This window comes from Neolamprologus brichardi, chromosome 23 (assembly GCF_056152115.1).
Source record: "Neolamprologus brichardi isolate AB-2024 chromosome 23, ASM5615211v1, whole genome shotgun sequence".
Classification (NCBI taxonomy): domain Eukaryota; kingdom Metazoa; phylum Chordata; class Actinopteri; order Cichliformes; family Cichlidae; genus Neolamprologus; species Neolamprologus brichardi.
In genome coordinates, this window is record NC_142125.1 from 40,076,720 (window position 1) to 40,094,743 (window position 18,024).

At 40.3% G+C, this 18,024-nt stretch overlaps 1 protein-coding gene and 1 pseudogene across 1 annotated transcript in view; one reads left to right on the forward strand and one right to left on the reverse strand.

Annotated features, from left to right (window-relative positions):
* The window catches only part of LOC148096365 (uncharacterized), a 101,115-nt gene that overhangs the window by 66,811 nt on the left and 16,280 nt on the right, over positions 1-18,024 (reverse strand). Inside the window, exons 3-4 of the mRNA XM_087836395.1 lie at positions 7,502-7,614; positions 5,084-6,418 (exon numbers count right to left, since the gene is read on the reverse strand). Of these exons, the coding sequence (XP_087692521.1) occupies positions 5,084-6,418; positions 7,502-7,614 (1,448 nt within the window). The remainder of the gene's footprint in view (positions 1-5,083; positions 6,419-7,501; positions 7,615-18,024) is intronic.
* LOC148096375 (5S ribosomal RNA) lies at positions 15,748-15,866 on the forward strand (annotated as a pseudogene).

Below are 18,024 nucleotides of genomic sequence, written 5' to 3' on the forward strand. Positions count from 1 at the left end.
GTCTCTAAGTACAGGTCATCTTCCACGTCCCTGTCCTATGGTGTGCCACAAGGTTCTGTGCTGTTTTTAATATATCTACTTCCTCTCCAGCATATTTTGAGCCCCTTTGAGGACATTCGCTACCACTGCTACGCAGACGACATCCAGCTATATATATCTTTTAAACCTGAAGATGTTTCTAAGCTGCAGATTCTAAATGTGTGGACACGTCTGTGTGTGAGTTATTCAGGTTCAGTAAGAAGGTAATATGTCTGCAGAATTTGTAATTCTTATGAAGATATTGCTTGTACAATAAATAAAATCCCTTTAACTCCTTCTTTTGGAGAGTGTCTTTATATATTTAGTCATCTTGGGGCAATCCTTTATTTAGTAGTAACCCTAGTCGGGGATATATATCAGAGTTTACTTTCAGATATGAGCATTGTGTTTCCTGTGGATAAATGAATTATTTATTTATTTATTTATTTTTTGAAAGACTGGCTCATGTAAAATATCTGAAAGTATGGCAAAGCTCTCCTGTTACACTTTATGGACACCTGAGCTTCACCATGAGGGCCTGTCTTTATTCACTTTATTCACTGAAATCCAGTTTTATAATGAATTCACAGTAATCACTGACACCTTCAGAGCATTACATTAAAGACATCTTCTACACCTACTCTTCCAGACGACCGACACATACTTCAACCACTGCAGGTTAACCAGCCACTCATCAGTAAAGCAAAAACTAAATGTAAATGTCCTCATGTGGAAAAGACTGAAACACAACTCCCATATGTCACTAATGTAACAGATCCATTTAGGTAGAGTGAGAACACTAGGCTGGATGTGTTTTAATGCAGGAACATTCATCATGTCTTAAGTTCAACAAATCATTTACATTTACATTTAATATGTGAGCTGGATGGTTACACGATACAATATGATTGTCAACAATACCTGCAATGAACGCTGGTTTGAGGGCGGAGTCAAGGAGGCCATTTACATGAAAAGGGAAAGACCATCTCTGAATCAAGGAGGGGGCCTAAGGGTACATCTTTCACCATCTTACAATGCTGTGATTGTAGCCATTCTCCAATTCTCTGTGAATGGTACTCAAGACCATTGATCAGTGGTTGTTGATTAGTGGTCATGAGAATTTGCATAATCATGATTAAGGAACTGACCTCCCAGCCCATTGTTCCTTCAGTCGGCTGGTTTCTCTGACTGAAAACGCTACGTCCAGAAGAACAGAATCAACTTTTGGAGATTTACTTCCCTGGATGATTGAGCACGCATCAAGACCTTTTAATCAGGCCAACAAATATCTTGTACTCAATTTTAGCAGCAGCCATTGTGACTGATGATGAAACTTGTGTAAAAGTGCGAAGCTGTAAAAAAGTAATTATAAAAAAAACATTTTGTAGCTGAATGTTACTGGATAGCTGTTTCATCTGTAACACATCAAAATAACCTGCTAAGGTTTAATAGGCTATAAGGAACACACTCACTTCCTGAGCCCTGGGCAATAAGAGACGTTTTGTGTTTTATAATTTATTGATATGTTTGATCCTTTCTGACCTACGAAGCAGCCATTAGAGCACCATGTCCGCTCTAATAGTTCTGTAGTTTGATGCTTGAGTCGTTGCAGACTTGTTGAACTCCCTCACCTGTCAAAGCAGCGTCTTTGTTATTTGAGTCCAGCAGATGGCAGTGTTTCACTGTCATATGACAGCTGTCTGAAGCTTCAACTGGATTATTCGTTTAAATTAGATCGTTTTATAGAAATAGTTTGTGTTTGCTAGGTTTGCTATGCAACAGTGGGGAGGAAAAACTCCTTTTTAACAGGAATATCTAGACATGAGTGATTATTGCAGTGGGGCACTATCTGTGCTATCTATAAGAAATATTAGGAACAACAAAACTCTGAGGATCAGGGCTCCATTTAACTCCAGTGTTCAGTGGCATTTTAAGAGAGTGAATACCGAGGCTAAATGTGTTTGTAAAGCAAAAGCACTTTGTTAGCCTTTACAGAGCAAAGCTATGGATCAATGTGCAGTGAAGAAAAATCGAGGTGGCCAGTCTGTCCTTTCCTAACCAATCACAGAGCTCCTTACATTGTTGCGCTGGAGAATAACTAAATATAATATAAATATAATATAAAGATTATATTGAAAATAATCTTTTGTAGAGTCACTACTTAGTGGGCAGAGGACAGTTATCACTTTGCTGGATGCTTTAAAGTCACATGTTCTTTATTTGCTGTATGCAGATTAACAGGATATTAACAGATTAACAGTTTTCATTAGACTTCATATGATAATCAACAGTGAAGTGTTTCTCTTGTCAGTGTTTATTCTTGCTCATTGAATGATCTCTGTTCAGATAATATGCTGCACTCATCTCATGTTTCTTTAAATCACTTGTCCAGCTGTCAAACTCTGAAAGAGTTACAGTTTCACCACTGAGCACTTTAAATGGTTATTCTTTTATTTAAAAGCACTTATTCTAGCTGCATCATCAATACGACAAAAACAGTGACTTCAACATTAGTTTATCAAAATATATTTACACCCCTCATGTCAACATTACACCTCCAAAAGGGAGAAATAATCAGAATAAGGGGTAATCATTGTCTTGATAATAATGACCATGAAAATGAAACTAGGCCTACCTTTAGTTCAGCACACTCAGTGTTACATAAAGACATGCGAACATCCCATCATCCATTCTGGAGCCTACTTTTTAAAAGAGCGAGCTGTTTATTCTGGCTGAGTAGCAAACAGAACCAACCATGAAAACCTAAACTGGGAAAACACTCGGAAACCTTGAACACTGGGAACATGGAGACACAGGGGGTAGGTGAACAGACACTCTGACAAAGGACAGAGGAAAACAGAGACAATATATACACTGAGGGGTGATCAGGGAAGTGGACAAACATGGGAACACAGACTAGGATTATCAAAATAAGACAAGAAGTAACACAGACACCCTTTTCGGTGACAAAAAAGAGAAAATATCCAGTGAAAGGCAGTTCTCTCGGAAAAACTGCCTTATTGATGTCAACGGTCAGAGAAGAATGTCTGATAGGAAGGCAACCGTAGCTCATACAAGCATTTGTTGCAGCCAAAGAATGCAGAAGAGCATTTTGGTCAGCTAAGAACAGGAAATTGAAGCTACAGTTCTACACACTTGACGATTGGAAAAATGTTGCCTGGTCTGATGAGCCTTGATTTCTGCTCTGACATGCAAATGATCAAGTCAGAATTTGGCATAAATAGCATGAAAGGATGGATCCATGCTGCCTACAATGTAGCTGCCATCACCAGTGTGTGAATGTGTGTGTGAATGGGTGAATGACTGAATGTAGTGTAAAGCTCTTTGGGGTCCTTGGGGACTAAGTAAAGCGCTGTACAAATACAGGCCATTTACCGTGTGTGTGTTTATGCTCAAGTGTATGAATAAATTAGTCAGTTTTAAACAGTTGCAATTTAAACAGTAGAAGAGTGGCACTATATTTATATATTTATAAAGAATTTCAAACAACAATTAATTGATGCTCAAAGCAGGTTTATTTAATTAATATCCAGATTATTTCCAATTAGTTCCGAATTCATTCAGCAGCAAATCACATCACCAGTCACTTCAAGGCTGTATGTATTATTGTAAGGTAGACCCTACAATAATACATACAGAGAACCCAACAATCATATGACCCCCTATGAGCAAGCACTTTGGCGACAGTGGGAAGGAAAAACTCCCTTTTTACAGGAAGAAACCTCCAGCAGAACCAGGCTCAGGTGGGGGCGGCCATCTGCTGCGACCGGTTGGGGTGAGAGAAGGAAGACGTTTGTTGTAGGTCTGATTGAAGGACTGATGTGATGGTAAGTTGTCTGCTGCTCCGCTTTGAATATTGAGAGATTAGTTGATGGATTTCAAGCCAAATTGTGCCCAAGTTTAAGAACATATTCATTGGTTGTTTTTGTTGATGTTATTGTTTTGGGCTTTTTTTCCACAAGAATTTCTAGCTCCCCTAGAATTCTGGCCACCCAAACGATGATTGCTACTGAGAGAGCACAAGGTTTTGTCCCCCTGTGTTATTCATATCGGTGCAGGGGGTTCTCCTTGAGAGGCCAGGGTCAAAAAAGGGATGCTTCAGAACCTCCGAGGGTGTTATGCGCTGATTTGTATCCAAGGCCAACATTTGTTTGATTAGCCTTACAAATAATGGTTGGCCATTTTCAGGTCCTCGCCTAACCTTCAGTAGTCGTTCAAGGTCATCGAGACGCTTAAGTTTTATCAATCGAGTTTCCTTTGATTGATAATCTGTCTCGTATTGAAATTGTTCTTGGGTCTTAAATGTCCAGCGCTGTTCGTTGTAGTTATCCTCGATGAAATAGCAATCAGTGTACAAGCCAGACTTTAGAAGATGATCTGGTAGCTGACCCTGAGTTTCAATTATGAACTTCAAAACATCATAATCGTCTTCCCCAGGATAGAGAGGCACCCCTGTAGCAAGCTCCACGGCTACCAGCCCCAGAGACCACATGTCAATTGCTTCATCATATGGAGTGCCAAGCATAATCTCAGGTGCACAATAACCAACCGTCCCCACACGGTTACCAGGAATCAGTGCAGAAGCAGGAAATGCGAGTCCAAAGTCTATAAGTTTGACTTTGATGGGAGACTCATGGCACTTTACAACCATTATGTTTCCAGGTTTGAGGTCAGCATGCACTATTCCCACAGAACCCAGGTGGAACAGAGCATTTGCGAGCTGATGCAAAATTGGCCTGATTTCTCTCATTGGGAGACCCTGGTTATTCCGGTCCCCTATGTAGTCCCACAGGCTTTGGTCGAGGAGTTCAAAATTTAAGCAAATGCGCTCTCTATCGAGGAAATAGCCGTTCCATTCGAGAATGTTGCACCTGTCTGGATCCAAGCGTCGTAGCTGCTCCAGGATGAAAATTTCCAGTTTTGCCTGTAGCAGAATTTCAGGGTCACTTTTGTTGACTTTAATAGCCACAGTTTGGTTGTTTTTTGTATCACGACATCTGGTTACCAATCCAAAGCCTCCTTCTCCGAGGAAGGCCTCTACAACGTGGTGATCTCCCAAAATGGTCCCTTCCGTTATTTCAAGATCATCTTCAGAGGAAGATGGGTTGGCTGAGGTGTTGATGTGTCCTTTTTGAGGAAATTCAACTGAGTTTTGGAAACTGCAGTTGAATTTTTGCGATCCATGACTTTTCCAGCTTGAAGGCTGCTGAGAGAGCACAAGGTTTTGTCCCCATGTGCTATTCATGTCAGTGCAGGGGTCTCTCCCTGAGAGGCCAGGGTCAAAAAAGGGATGCTTCAGAACCTCCGAGGGTGTTATGCGCTGATTTGCATCCAAGGCCAACATTTGTTTGATTAGCCTTACAAATAATGGTTGGCCATTTTCAGGTCCTCGCCTAACCTTCAGTAGTTGTTCGAGGTCATCGAGACGCTTAAGTTTTATCAATCGAGTTTCCTTTGATTGATAATCTGTCTCGTATTGAAATTGTTCTTGGGTCTTAAATGTCCAGCGCTGTTCGTTGTAGTTATCCTCGATGAAATAGCAGTCAGTGTACAAGCCAGACTCTAGAAGATGATCTGGTAGCTGACCCTGAGTTTCAATTATGAACTTCAAAACATCATAATCGTCTTCCCCAGGATAGAGAGGCACCCCTGTAGCAAGCTCCACAGCTACCAGCCCCAGAGACCACATGTCAATTGCTTCATCATATGGAGTGCCAAGCATAATCTCAGGTGCACAATAACCAATTGTCCCCACACGGTTACCAGGAATCAGTGCAGAAGCAGGAAATGCGAGTCCAAAGTCTATAAGTTTGACTTTGACGGGAGACTCACTGCAGTTCACAACCATGATGTTTCCAGGTTTGAGGTCAGCATGCACTATTCCCACAGAACCCAGGTGGAACAGAGCATTTGCGAGCTGATGCAAAATTGGCCTGATTTCTCTCATTGGGAGACCTTGGTTATTCCGGTCCCCTATGTAGTCCCACAGGCTTTGGTCGAGGAGTTCAAAATTTAAGCAAATGCGCTCTCCATCGAGGAAATAGCCGTTCCATTCGACAATGTTGCACCTGTGTGGATCCAAGCGTCGTAGCTGCTCCAGGATGAAAATTTCCAGTTTTGCCTGTAGCAGAATTTCAGGGTCGCTCTTGTTGACTTTAATAGCCACAGTTTGGTTGTTTTTTGTATCACGACATCTGGTTACCAATCCAAAGCCTCCTTCTCCGAGGAAGGCCTCTACAACGTGGTGATCTCCCAAAATGGTCCCTTGCGTTATTTCAAGATCATCTTCAGAGGAAGATGGGGTGGCTGAGGTGTTGATGTGTCCTTTTTGAGGAAATTCAACTGAGTTTTGGAAACTGCAGTTGAATTTTTGCGATCCATGACTTTTCCAGCTTGAAGGCTGCTGAGAGAGCACAAGGTTTTGTCCCCGTGTGCTATTCATGTCAGTGCAGGGGTCTCTCCCTGAGAGGCCAGGGTCAAAAAAGGGATGCTTCAGAATCTCCGAGGGTGTTATGCGCTGATTTGCATCCAAGGCCAACATTTGTTTGATTAGCCTTACAAATAATGGTTGGCCATTTTCCGGTCCTCGCCTAACCTCCAGTAGTTGTTCGAGGTCATCGAGACGCTTAAGTTTTATCAATCGAGTTTCCTTTGACTGATAATCTGTCTCGTATTGAAATTGTTCTTGGGTCTTAAATGTCCAGCGCTGTTCGTTGTAGTTATCCTCGATGAAATAGCAATCAGTGTACAAGCCAGACTTTAGAAGATGATCTGGTAGCTGACCCTGAGTTTCAATTATGAACTTCAAAACATCATAATCGTCTTCCCCAGGATAGAGAGGCACCCCTGTAGCAAGCTCAACAGCTACCAGCCCCAGAGACCACATGTCAATTGCTTCATCATATGGAGTGCCAAGCATAATCTCAGGTGCACAATAACCAATTGTCCCCACAGCACCACCAGCAATCACTGCAGAAGCAGGACATGCGATGCCAAAGTCTATAAGTTTGACTTTGACGGGAGACTCACTGCGGTTCACAACCATGATATTGACAGGTTTGAGGTCAGCATGCACTATTCCCACAGAACCCAGGTGGAACAGAGCATTTGCGAGCTGATGCAAAATTGGCCTGATTTCTCTCATTGGGAGACCCTGGTTATTCCGGTCCCCTATGTAGTCTGACAGGCTTTGGTCGAGGAGTTCAAAATTCAAGCAAATGCGCTCTCCATCGAGGAAATAGCCGTTCCATTCGACAATGTTGCACCTGTCTGGATCCAAGCGTCTTAGCTGCTCCAGGATGAAAATTTCCAGTTTTGCCTGTAGCAGAATTTCAGGGTCGCTCTTGTTGACTTTAATAGCCACAGTTTGGTTGTTTTTTGTATCGCGACATTTGGTTACAACACCAAAGTTTCCTTCTCCAAGGAAAGCCTCCACCACGTGGTGATCTCCCAAAATGGTCCCTTTAGATATTTCAAGCTCATCTGAGCCGAAGGATGGGTTGGCTGACATGGTGTAATGTGTCTGTTTGTGCTGTGAATTGGTGAGAAACAAAACTGAACTTGTTTTGGTTTCTCCTGTAAATTGCTCTCAAAACTTCTCGAAAGGGTTTTAGTTGCTGCAGGTCAATGTCCGTTAAGCATAAAGTAACATAGGTGAGCGCTCCTATTTAAGGGGTTTGGGATCAAAGCAAAGTTACCACGTCAGAAAAGATCAAAGCAAAGTTATCACGTAACAAGGGATCGAAGCGTTCTAATATGTGCGCATGCGCACACACGTGTTTGTTTGTGTAATATTGTTCACTCTAAATTTGATCCTAATCAATTTAATATCACTCAATAAAAGAAAATGTTAGTTTTGGAAAATTTTAAAATGACAAAACTGACAGTTAAAACATTTTTTGTTCGTGTATTTGTATTTTTTTCGGTTTTTTTTTTTTTTTTTTTTTGCATACCATGTCAAGCTTTTCTGTATATAGTCATGTCGTAGATTTCGGAGCAAACAAGAAATTCAATTGGATTTTAATATTGCAGTGCTTGGATTTCGGATTTGGTGCTTAAAACTTCTTGAAACTGTAACCGTATTTCATTCACCACAAATAACTATCTGATTGAATAGTTTTCTTATCAGATAGAGAAATAAAATGAGTCGAAAAGTCTAAAAGCAACATTTCTCTGCCTGTGCTGCCTTGTACCTCTGCACGTTAGTCTGTTTCAATGTGTGACCCCCCCACCCACTCCCTGATCAGTCGGGGGTGAGCGCACTAACGTGCCTGGAGGCCGTTTTAATGAGTGTTTGGTGGAAAACGAAAAATACAAGAAGGAGTCTGCAAGAAGGATTTGTACGTTTTCACAACAGGGGAGTTTGCGTAAGTCCTAGTAAATAATTTTCTCGGGTGTGTACGTTACACATGTTATTTTTTAAAATTGGTATTATTATTTTGCTAGCTAGCAAACTCGCGAGATAAAGGATTGAAGTGCACTCAGTGCGATACAATACGGTGCCGCTATTCTAACAGTTAGTTATTGCAGGGTAACTTCTAGAATATGCTGTGAATTTAACTAAGATTACACAGCAGTAGCAGTAATACGAGTTACTTCCCTCGAGTGAAAGCTTTAAACGTTAGCCCGGTGCTTAACTAGCCAACGTCAAGCTTTCTGATTGAAGGCTAAAAGCAGCGTTGTCACCAAGGAAACAGAATATTGATTCTATTTTTGTGTGTTGCTGCAGCTTTTTCAAGTATTAACCCGGTGTCTTTGGGAACACCTTAGGGGGAAATAACGGTAATATGACTGAACCATATGGGAACAAAGAATAGGCACTTTTTTGTGCTACCGAAGTTTCCTCGCTTTCATTCAAAATCTGTTTATCATTAAACAATTTAAACATAATGTCTTCAAGCTCACATTGAGGCCTGTGGGACACTATCAGCCACTGAGACAGTAGACAAGTGACTATTTCACACTTTAAGGCTGCCTGTTTATTTAAGTGAGATGAACAGTACATTATAACTGTACATAATAATATCAATGATGATAGATTAAATAAATAGGTTTTTGAAAGACGCTTGTGCATTTTTAAAGTGTTTAATTGATCTGAGTATTTCATCTGTTCAAAGCCTTTCCCAGTCAGTGCTGTTCTCTATGCCTGTCTTACTCTACATGATGTTATTAGCACAAACACTTTAAAGGTGATAATTAGGTCTACAACAATAACACAGACTGCAATGTAGTTAAGCGTCTTACAGTTAGTTTTGAATGAATAAACTTAAAAAAACAACACAAGCAAAGATCTGTCTCCTCCTATTTTTTGTGTCACATAAGAAAGAAGCATCAATATCTGATGAAAAACGTATTAATTTGGCCTTTCACATGGTCTTACTCAGGTGATGCGAAGTGAAATATGCATCCTTTTTATGGTAATGTGCTGGAAAAGTTTGAAAATGGACATTAAACGTGCTTACAAAGTGCTTGAATTTGACCCTGAAAGGTGTATGAACCCAGAAAAAGTCACACTTGGAGTAAAAACCTCTCATAGCAAGTTAATCATATTAAATTGATTTGATGCTTTCAGCACAAAATTTAGCCACACAGTCAGGACAGCGTCTGATTTACCTTCATCGGTAAACGTGTTTATGCAGTACATAGTAACAGTGTGGCTGAGTCCTCTGGTTCAAATCAGTTCCACTACATTTGGAGATGTAAGTCTTAACCTTTCACATGCATCGGGAAGGAAAATACAACCAACATTTAAATGTCTTTAATCCGATTTCTTTTAAGTGTCTTAATGAGCTGCTGCATGTGAAAGTTAGCAACTGTTGATTTTACTGGCAACAGTTACTCAGTGTTAGCTCATTACTCTTTACTTGTTGAAACAAATCTTGTCTGTTGTTGGTTAATCTGATTCCTGAGCGCTTGTGTTTGTGCCAAAGACGTTGTTTTTTTAAAATGATGAAGCAGCTCCGCTCTCTATAGTATTTATTTGTTGGAGGGAATGTGTTTTGATCATCCTCATGTTCGTTTCCAACATGATATTCTTATTCTTGGACTCTACTAGAGTAGCTTTGCATGCTTCTTCATCTTAAACAAAGCTCCTCTTTTTCTCCTCTGCCTGAAAAACAGGGGTTTTGGCTTTTTTGCCTTTAAGCTAACTTTACTCTTATTGGTTGATATTAAAAAGACTTGCTATTAATGATCAAGGCTTTTTTAATATCATGGATTGGGTGTTCTTTTTATTCACGCTTTTTTCTCGGGTCTATGATGGATATTTTTGCATAAATTAAGATCTGATTACAAATATTAGTCTCACATGTTGCATTAATTTAATTCAAAAGTGAGTCAGGTAGGTGTTAAGTAGAAATACAGCAGAATAGTGAAATTAATCTTGTATTTATCGATTTATCGTCTAATCTTGATCACATGTTCAGCGCTCATAAAAAATATATTTGGAAAACAAAAATATTTGTGCTTATTATTTAGTTTATTTATTACAGAGGAAAAAAACATGACACTCTTCCTCACCACTTCCATTCAACCTTTTTCCTCAGGACTCATTTTAAGCTGCGTACAGAAGGATTCAATCAGTCTGCAGAACACACACATGCATCTGCTTCAGTGGCAATGAATGAAAACATCTGGCTGTGTTATTATGCATACTGAAATAGGAAAATAAAGTAAGATGAATGAGTTGAGCGCTCTGAGCTGGATGTCTTTCTGAAGTACAACTCTCCTGCCTCTGAGCTGTGAAATGTCTTTACTTGCTCAAATTCAATCTCGTAAAAGTCGATCATAAAACTTATGAAAGCGTGTCTAACTTTCTGGGATCTAACTCATTTTAGATATTTGTTTCTATGTGCTGCGTGTGTTATTTGTTATTCAGATGTGAAGTTTAAAAAAGGTTTAGCTGAGTCTTCATTTAATAAATGTTATTTCTGGGGTTTTGTTTTGCTTGCTAGTCGTCGATACTGTGACGGTGTGTCACTGCACAGATCCTCCAGGGAAAATGTTTTTGTTTTTTCACATTTTGACTGTTGTGATTCATTATTTCTACCTTTCAGTCTTTCCCATTTCATTATCCAACACACACATTATTCTCTCCCACTGCGCTCCGACTTTTTAATTCTTTGAAAAAAACATTTAATCTGCACAGTAATGCCAAAGTGCAGCGATACATTGTGAAGTGCACAGAAAGAGTCTGGATTTCCATTTCTCATGCAGTACCGAGCAAAAGTCTTATTTTTTTCATGTTTTGCCAGGTCAGTCTGTGTTAACGGTGTTATTAACTGCATTCTTTAACTAAAGAAGTCAGAACAAATGATGTGGGGTTTTGTTTTTTTGCAGTAGGCTGCAAGTAAATGTGTTACGATACAATTTAAAATTGGTTCTTTGTTAAGTTTTCTGGTCCTTTCTCTGACTTAGGTGTCTGTTTATGTTTGAATGTTTCAGAGATTAGTGTGAAAGGTCTTAACAGACAAAAACTGGTCAAATACAAGCCCTGGATTAAAAATCAGAAACCCTTTAAAAAGCCTGGAGAGCTATTCCTTAATACATACATGGAATTACAGGGAGGTCCGGATCCCTGGAAGCAAATGAGGGATGGCTCAAGACTTTTGCACAGTGCTGTACATGTCATGCTCCCTGTTTTATAGCTCAGCTCAAACTGACACGCACTCACTAACTGCTTCTCATTTTCTCCACAGTCAACTTTGACCACTTCCAGATACTGCGGGCCATCGGGAAAGGAAGCTTTGGAAAGGTAATGCGGCCTCCATTTTTCATGCGACTTGTTTATTGTTTGCCCTTAATTACCCACCACAGTCGTCATCTCTAAAGAATCAGTGCAAGCGAAGCGAAATGTGCTGGGATTACACTTTAGTTCTCGTGTGCTGCTGTTATTTAATAACAGTTATAAATGCAGCTTATGTAATTATTTCTATAAAGTCAGTTAGAGGAGAGCCGATTTATATTTCATCTCACTCAATCTAGGTGGGAATTTTGACTCCACGTCTCAATTTAATTACAGAGCAGCACAATTCTGCACTATTCTGCACTATTCACAATTCAATTAAATCAGGTTTGGTTATCCTAATTTATAGCTGTCTTTATATTAAGGATTAAAATAAAATTCACAAGAGAAAGGTGTTGCTGTGTGTGGTTGGGAAGAGAAGGGAGAAGCTAGAATGAAGCACAAACAGAGGGAGGTGTTTACCTCTTGCTGTAGCGCTGTGAAACATGATCTGTATATTGCAGCTTGTGTAGGTGCTCCAAGAAAATGCGTTAATCCGCATGCAGCACTGTAGATGTGCACGTATGCACTCGCGAAAGACAGAGGATGCTTGTGTTGCTGAGCTTGTTCTTGCACAGCGGGGAGATGTGAGGTAGGTTGGGGCTACCTCATAACTCCCCGCTGTGAGGCTGCCAGATGGGAAAAAGAGGAAACCGCCTCCTTCTCCTGAAACACTCATTTTCCTTTGCTCACTTTTCATCTTTACAATCTCAGCACTTGGATGTGTATCTTCTTGCAGTGGGCATCTCAGTTTCATTCTTATTTATAAGAGCTCCTCTTTGTGTTATCTAGTTTGTACCTGAAAAGTCTAATTTATGCCTGAGTACACGAGTACAAATAAAAGAAGTACCACGTACTTTAATGGGTCAGTTTGGATCCAGACCTGAATTAGAGATAATGTTGGGCTGTTTTAGGTCTGAGCCACTAACCTGACGAAAACGCAACACAACTGCTGCTAAGTGCGTGTTGTTTAAAACAGATAGTTGGAGAGATAGGTCAGTGCTTTTAAAGGTTTACCAGGTGCCAAATCAGATGTGAAATGTAGGACTGTGCAAAAGTTTGAGCCACACCTTAATTCTAACATATAACTTGCTGGGTAATGGGAAACGGGTGGAACAGTTTAAATTTGAAAAGTGTACATGAAAATACAGTATAAAAGGCAAAAACAGAGTTGATATAATGAGCTAATGAGCTTGAGCATCTTTATCTTCAGCACACCCTGAACTCTCTTAGGCACATTTCTTTGGAATTCCTTTAAGTAGTCTTCAGGAATACTTCTCCGGGCTTCTTTAAGGACATTCAGAGCTCTTCTTTCGATATTAGCTGCCTTTTTGTTCCATTCTCTGCCGAGATGATCCCACACGGCTCAGGTCAGTCCATGAATGATGGTGTTTCGATGTGTTTAGTAAGCTGCTGCCAATCAGACACTTTCCAGATGGTATTGCATGGTGCATCAAAGTCTGGTGGTACTTTTCATAATTCCATCAATTTTGATGAAATCCCCAACACCCTGGCTGAAATGCAGACCCAAACTATGACAGAGCTGTACAGTAGTGTATAGGTGGTTGTAGACATATTACCAGCAATTTGAACCAGAAATGTCAAATTTTGGTTCATCAATCCATAAGACCTGCTGCCACTGATTTTCAGTCCAGTTCTTGTGTAATTTGGCATCCCTCAGCCTTTTCTCCCTGTTCCCTTCCTTAATAATGGCTTCTTGACAGCCACCCTTCACTGACACCATGAGATGCAGTTTTGGTGAACACTAGATGGATCAACTGAAGGACCAAGTGCATCTTTCAGGTCCTGTGTCAGGTGTTTGCTGAATTTTTTTTTACATGACTTTCAGGTACTGTTCCTCCACTGTAGATAGATTTTTCAGCCTGTCCCCTTTTTTCTGTCTGTTACTTTTCCAATCCAAAGAAATCAGAGGAAATGGTGTGTTTCTGTGACAGGTTGCTAGTAACAAAGTACCTAAAGATAAAATTTAAAATTGGTTCTTTGCTAAGTTGTGTGTTTTGTATTGTATTTGAAAAAAAAAAAGTTCTCTCTTCCTCTTATGTTTAATATAACCACACTACAGACGGACAAGCGCTTGTTTTTATGCGTTGTCGTTAGCAACAACGACGGTAAAACCACCGGTGTCCGCTTGTTTATCTTCCACATAAACCTTTCATAATAAAGCTCAAGATCCTGTTGAGACTTTTCAAAATAAACGTAATCACGTAAAAGAGTATGCAGAGTGTTTACGGATGAAAAGCAAAAAAGAGCCGTCAGGTGCTAAAAAATAAAGCTTAGACTCAAACGTTAGAACAGGCTTTTCCCCGCAGCACGCCGTGTAATAAATACTCACAAAGAAAACGGCGGCCGTTACAACTTATGGCTAAAAATGTATCGTTTCATACACGCCCAGCTGGAAACACTTTACGCAAGTCGAGCTGCCCGAGATTCACAGAATTTACAGAAAATGTAAATTTTTGTGATTTATATCGTTATCGGACGATAGATGTCTTATATCGGGATATGAGATTTTGGTCATATCGCACAGCCCTATGATCAGGTACAAGGACTGGACTGAAAATGGGTGAAAAAGCAGTCAATGTCCAAAGAAAAACTTTAAATGACCTTCAGAAAGTCTAAAGAAAGGAAGAAGAAGAACATCTGGCTCAGTACAGAACCGAGGAGAGGCTCAAGACTTATTCACAGATAATCAATCAAATTAATCAAGCTTCATCTCTAAGCAGCCTCCTGGCTGTAAGAGCGTCTCGTTTTTGTCTCATTAACTGTCTGGTGGCGCTCACAGTAGTTTGCTGTGACGGGGTCCTCGAGGACTAATGTTACAGGGAAATCATTAGGAAAGGGCTTTAGACTGAGCTTTACTGAAATCTCAGTTTTCCCCCTATCAGAGTGCCCGTTTTTATTATGTTATTACTGTGTTTTTCGGAAAATAAGGCACTCTAAAAATCAGTCCTTTGGTGTTTCTGGAAATCGACAGTACTCCTTATAATCCGGTTCACCTTATGTCTCTACCAGCTTTGCACATCTACAGACTGAAATCTTTGCCCATTCTTCTTTGCAAAACAGCTCCAGCTCAGTCAGATTAGATGGACAGCGTTTGTGAACAGCAGTTTTAAGATCTTGCCACAGATTCTCGATTGGATTTAGATCTGGACTTTGACTGGGCCATTCTAACACATGGATATGTTTTGTTTTAAACCATCCCATTGTTGCCCTGGCTTCATCTTTAGGGTCGTTGTCCTGCTGGAAGGTGAACCTCCGCCCCAGTCTCAAGTCTTTTGCAGACTCCAAGAGGTTTTCTTCCTGTATTTGGCTCCATCCATCTTCCCATCAACTCTGACCAGCTTCCCTGTCCCTGCTGAAGAGAAGCACCCCCAGAGCATGATGCTGCCACCACCATATTTGACAGTGGGGATGGTGTGTTCAGAGTGATGTGCAGTGTTAGTTTTCCGCCACACATAGCGTTTTGCATTTTGGCCAAAAAGTTCCATTTTGGTCTCATCTGACCAGAGCACCTTCTTCCACATGTTTGCTGTGTCCCCCACATGGCTACTATGAAGCAGAACGCTGTCTTATCCAGCTAACATCAAGGGTCAAGTTATCCTTTGAACCTAATCTGCTCCACAGCAAATCATGTTCCAAATGTGAGAAATGAGATCAACAGGTACAAAATCATCCAAATACAGATACCAAATACTTATTTTCCACCCTGATTTACGAATAAATTCTTTACAAATCCTACCATGTGAATTCATGGATTTTTTTTTTCACATTCTGTCTCTCACAGTTGAAGTGTACCTCTGGTGCAAATTACTGACCTCTGTCATCATTTTAAGTGGGGGAACTTGCACAATCGGTGGCTGACTAAATACTTTTTTGCCCCACTGTATATATATGTATTATATATATATATTTCCCACACCACCCTGAACACGCCCGATCTCGTCTGATCTCGGAAGCTAAGCAGGGTCGGGCCTGGTCAGTACTTGGATGGGAGACCGCCTGGGAATACCAGGTGCTGTAAGCTTTTGCACTTCCACACACAAACTGCAGAGGGCCCCGCTGCTCATGTTTATGCTCACAGGCATGAAAAGTTAGATAAAATCTTTTTTTTATCTTTTTAACATGAGAATATTATATTTCCATCTTGTCTTCCACAGTAATCAGATTAATGATGAGACAAAAGTAGAACAAGGAAAGAATAGGCCGTGTATCTCACGTTTAAACAAAATTGATGTTTTCTGAAAAATCTCACACAGATAAACATTTACAGGAAATTACTTTTCCTTCAAAACAAACATCAAAGAGTCTGTGGTTTTCTTTATTGATTGTACTTGAGTAGAAGCTGTAAAGGAAAATTTCTATTATTCTCATTTAAAGTGTTTAAGTTCTTAAGCACATGCTTAGTTCTGACACTATAATAGACTGTTCAGTGGAAGTTTCTAAACTAGATGAACTTATTTCAGCCCCAGTAGTTGGAGAAGACAACTCCCTATTGCATGAATAATATACCACTGAAATTTATAAAACAGCTTTCAAAAAGAAGTTTGAATTTATTTTGGATTTTCTCAAATGCACACAGTGCCAAAAGCATACACACAGTCAAATCTTTTCATATGAGGTGCTGAAGTTTCTGCACCTCATAACTCAACAAGCCCTATTAACTTCTCATTAGTGATCATGGCTGACTACAAGTGTTAGTTTCTCTTCGCAGCGTAAAAAGGATTAGCTTAAAAGCACTTGTTGGATTGACCAATATTTAGAACAACAGAAAGTCCAAGGAACTCACCGTAAACCATTTAAGCCATTTTTATTACAGATTCGTTTCAAACAATCGTTTGTAATTACAAGTTGTTTTAATATGTTACCACTTTGCCAAGGACTGGAAGAAGACCAAAGAGTCCCCCTTAGATCAGAGGGAATTTCTTATTACTGTGAACTGAGGATCCCAACCACTTCTGGAAAGACAGCTTTATGGGCAGACTTGACAATGACTGAGCTATATGGCCACAATGACAACAGTATGTTTGGTGTATCAAAGGTGATTCTTTGAAATCTGAGAACACTGTACCAGATGTTAAGCCTGGTGGTGGTAGGATCATGCTCCGGGGCTGATTTGCGGAATGGAATATTAAAGAAGGAGGACTAGTAAAGTGAGTTTACAATCAACCATTGAAACTGATCATCAGTGATAGAAAACTTCTATATTCAATGTTTCTCCAAATCCTCATCCTCGACTTATTAGTAAAAGAAAACAAATTTCATAATATAATATGTTCTGATGACATTCAGTTAGCTTGTGGGGATAGGTTAATTGGATAATCCAAATTGTCACTAGGTGTGAATGTGCGAATGAATGTGAGTGTGAATGGTTGTCTGTCCCTGTGTGTTAGCCCTGCGACAGACTGGCGACCTGTCAAGGGTGTACCCTGCCTCTCGCCCTATGACAGCTGGGATAGGCTCCAGCACCCCCCGCGACCCTGAAAAAGGATAAGCGGAAGCGAATGGATGGATGGATGGACATTCAGTTGGATCTGATTTACACATCGGGTAGTGTTTTCATAGCGTAAACGCTGGGCGTCCTCTCAGAGCCTACGCTCTATCTGCTATTCGCGAACAGAGATACGCAAGTTTCTCCGTGACTGCAGCTGTCAGTCAAAGCTGTTATGATGACGTTTCACCCCAATTTAACATCACCGCGGTAGGAATTAGAATCAAACTTATGGGAAAGGAGACCCCTTGGACATCAATCAGCATGATGAGAACTATTGAAAACAAAAGAAAGAATCTTTGGAAAGAGAGAAGAGGCAGTCGTTCCATATATCGGTTGTTAAGCTTAACGTGGGAATGCTTTACAAATATTCAGAGATGAACTTACACACTTGCTTTACTTCTCTCTGGGATAACTTTCTCGGAGATGAAATGCCGGTTTGGTAGCGAGGCTCCAACTGCTCAACCAGACCGCCGACAGATCTCGCACGCCACAGCCACTCTATCACGTGACGCATACTGCTCCAACGTGCAAAGGTTATGAGCTGAGTTACGCCGTGTCGCAAGTTTTGAGAGATGCTTTCGTGATATTTAATGGATCGGATTACATTTTTTATTTCTCTCTGATATCTGATCCAGTGATTTACGTCAGTATCGGACCGATACGTAATATCAGATTGGTTCATCTCTAATTA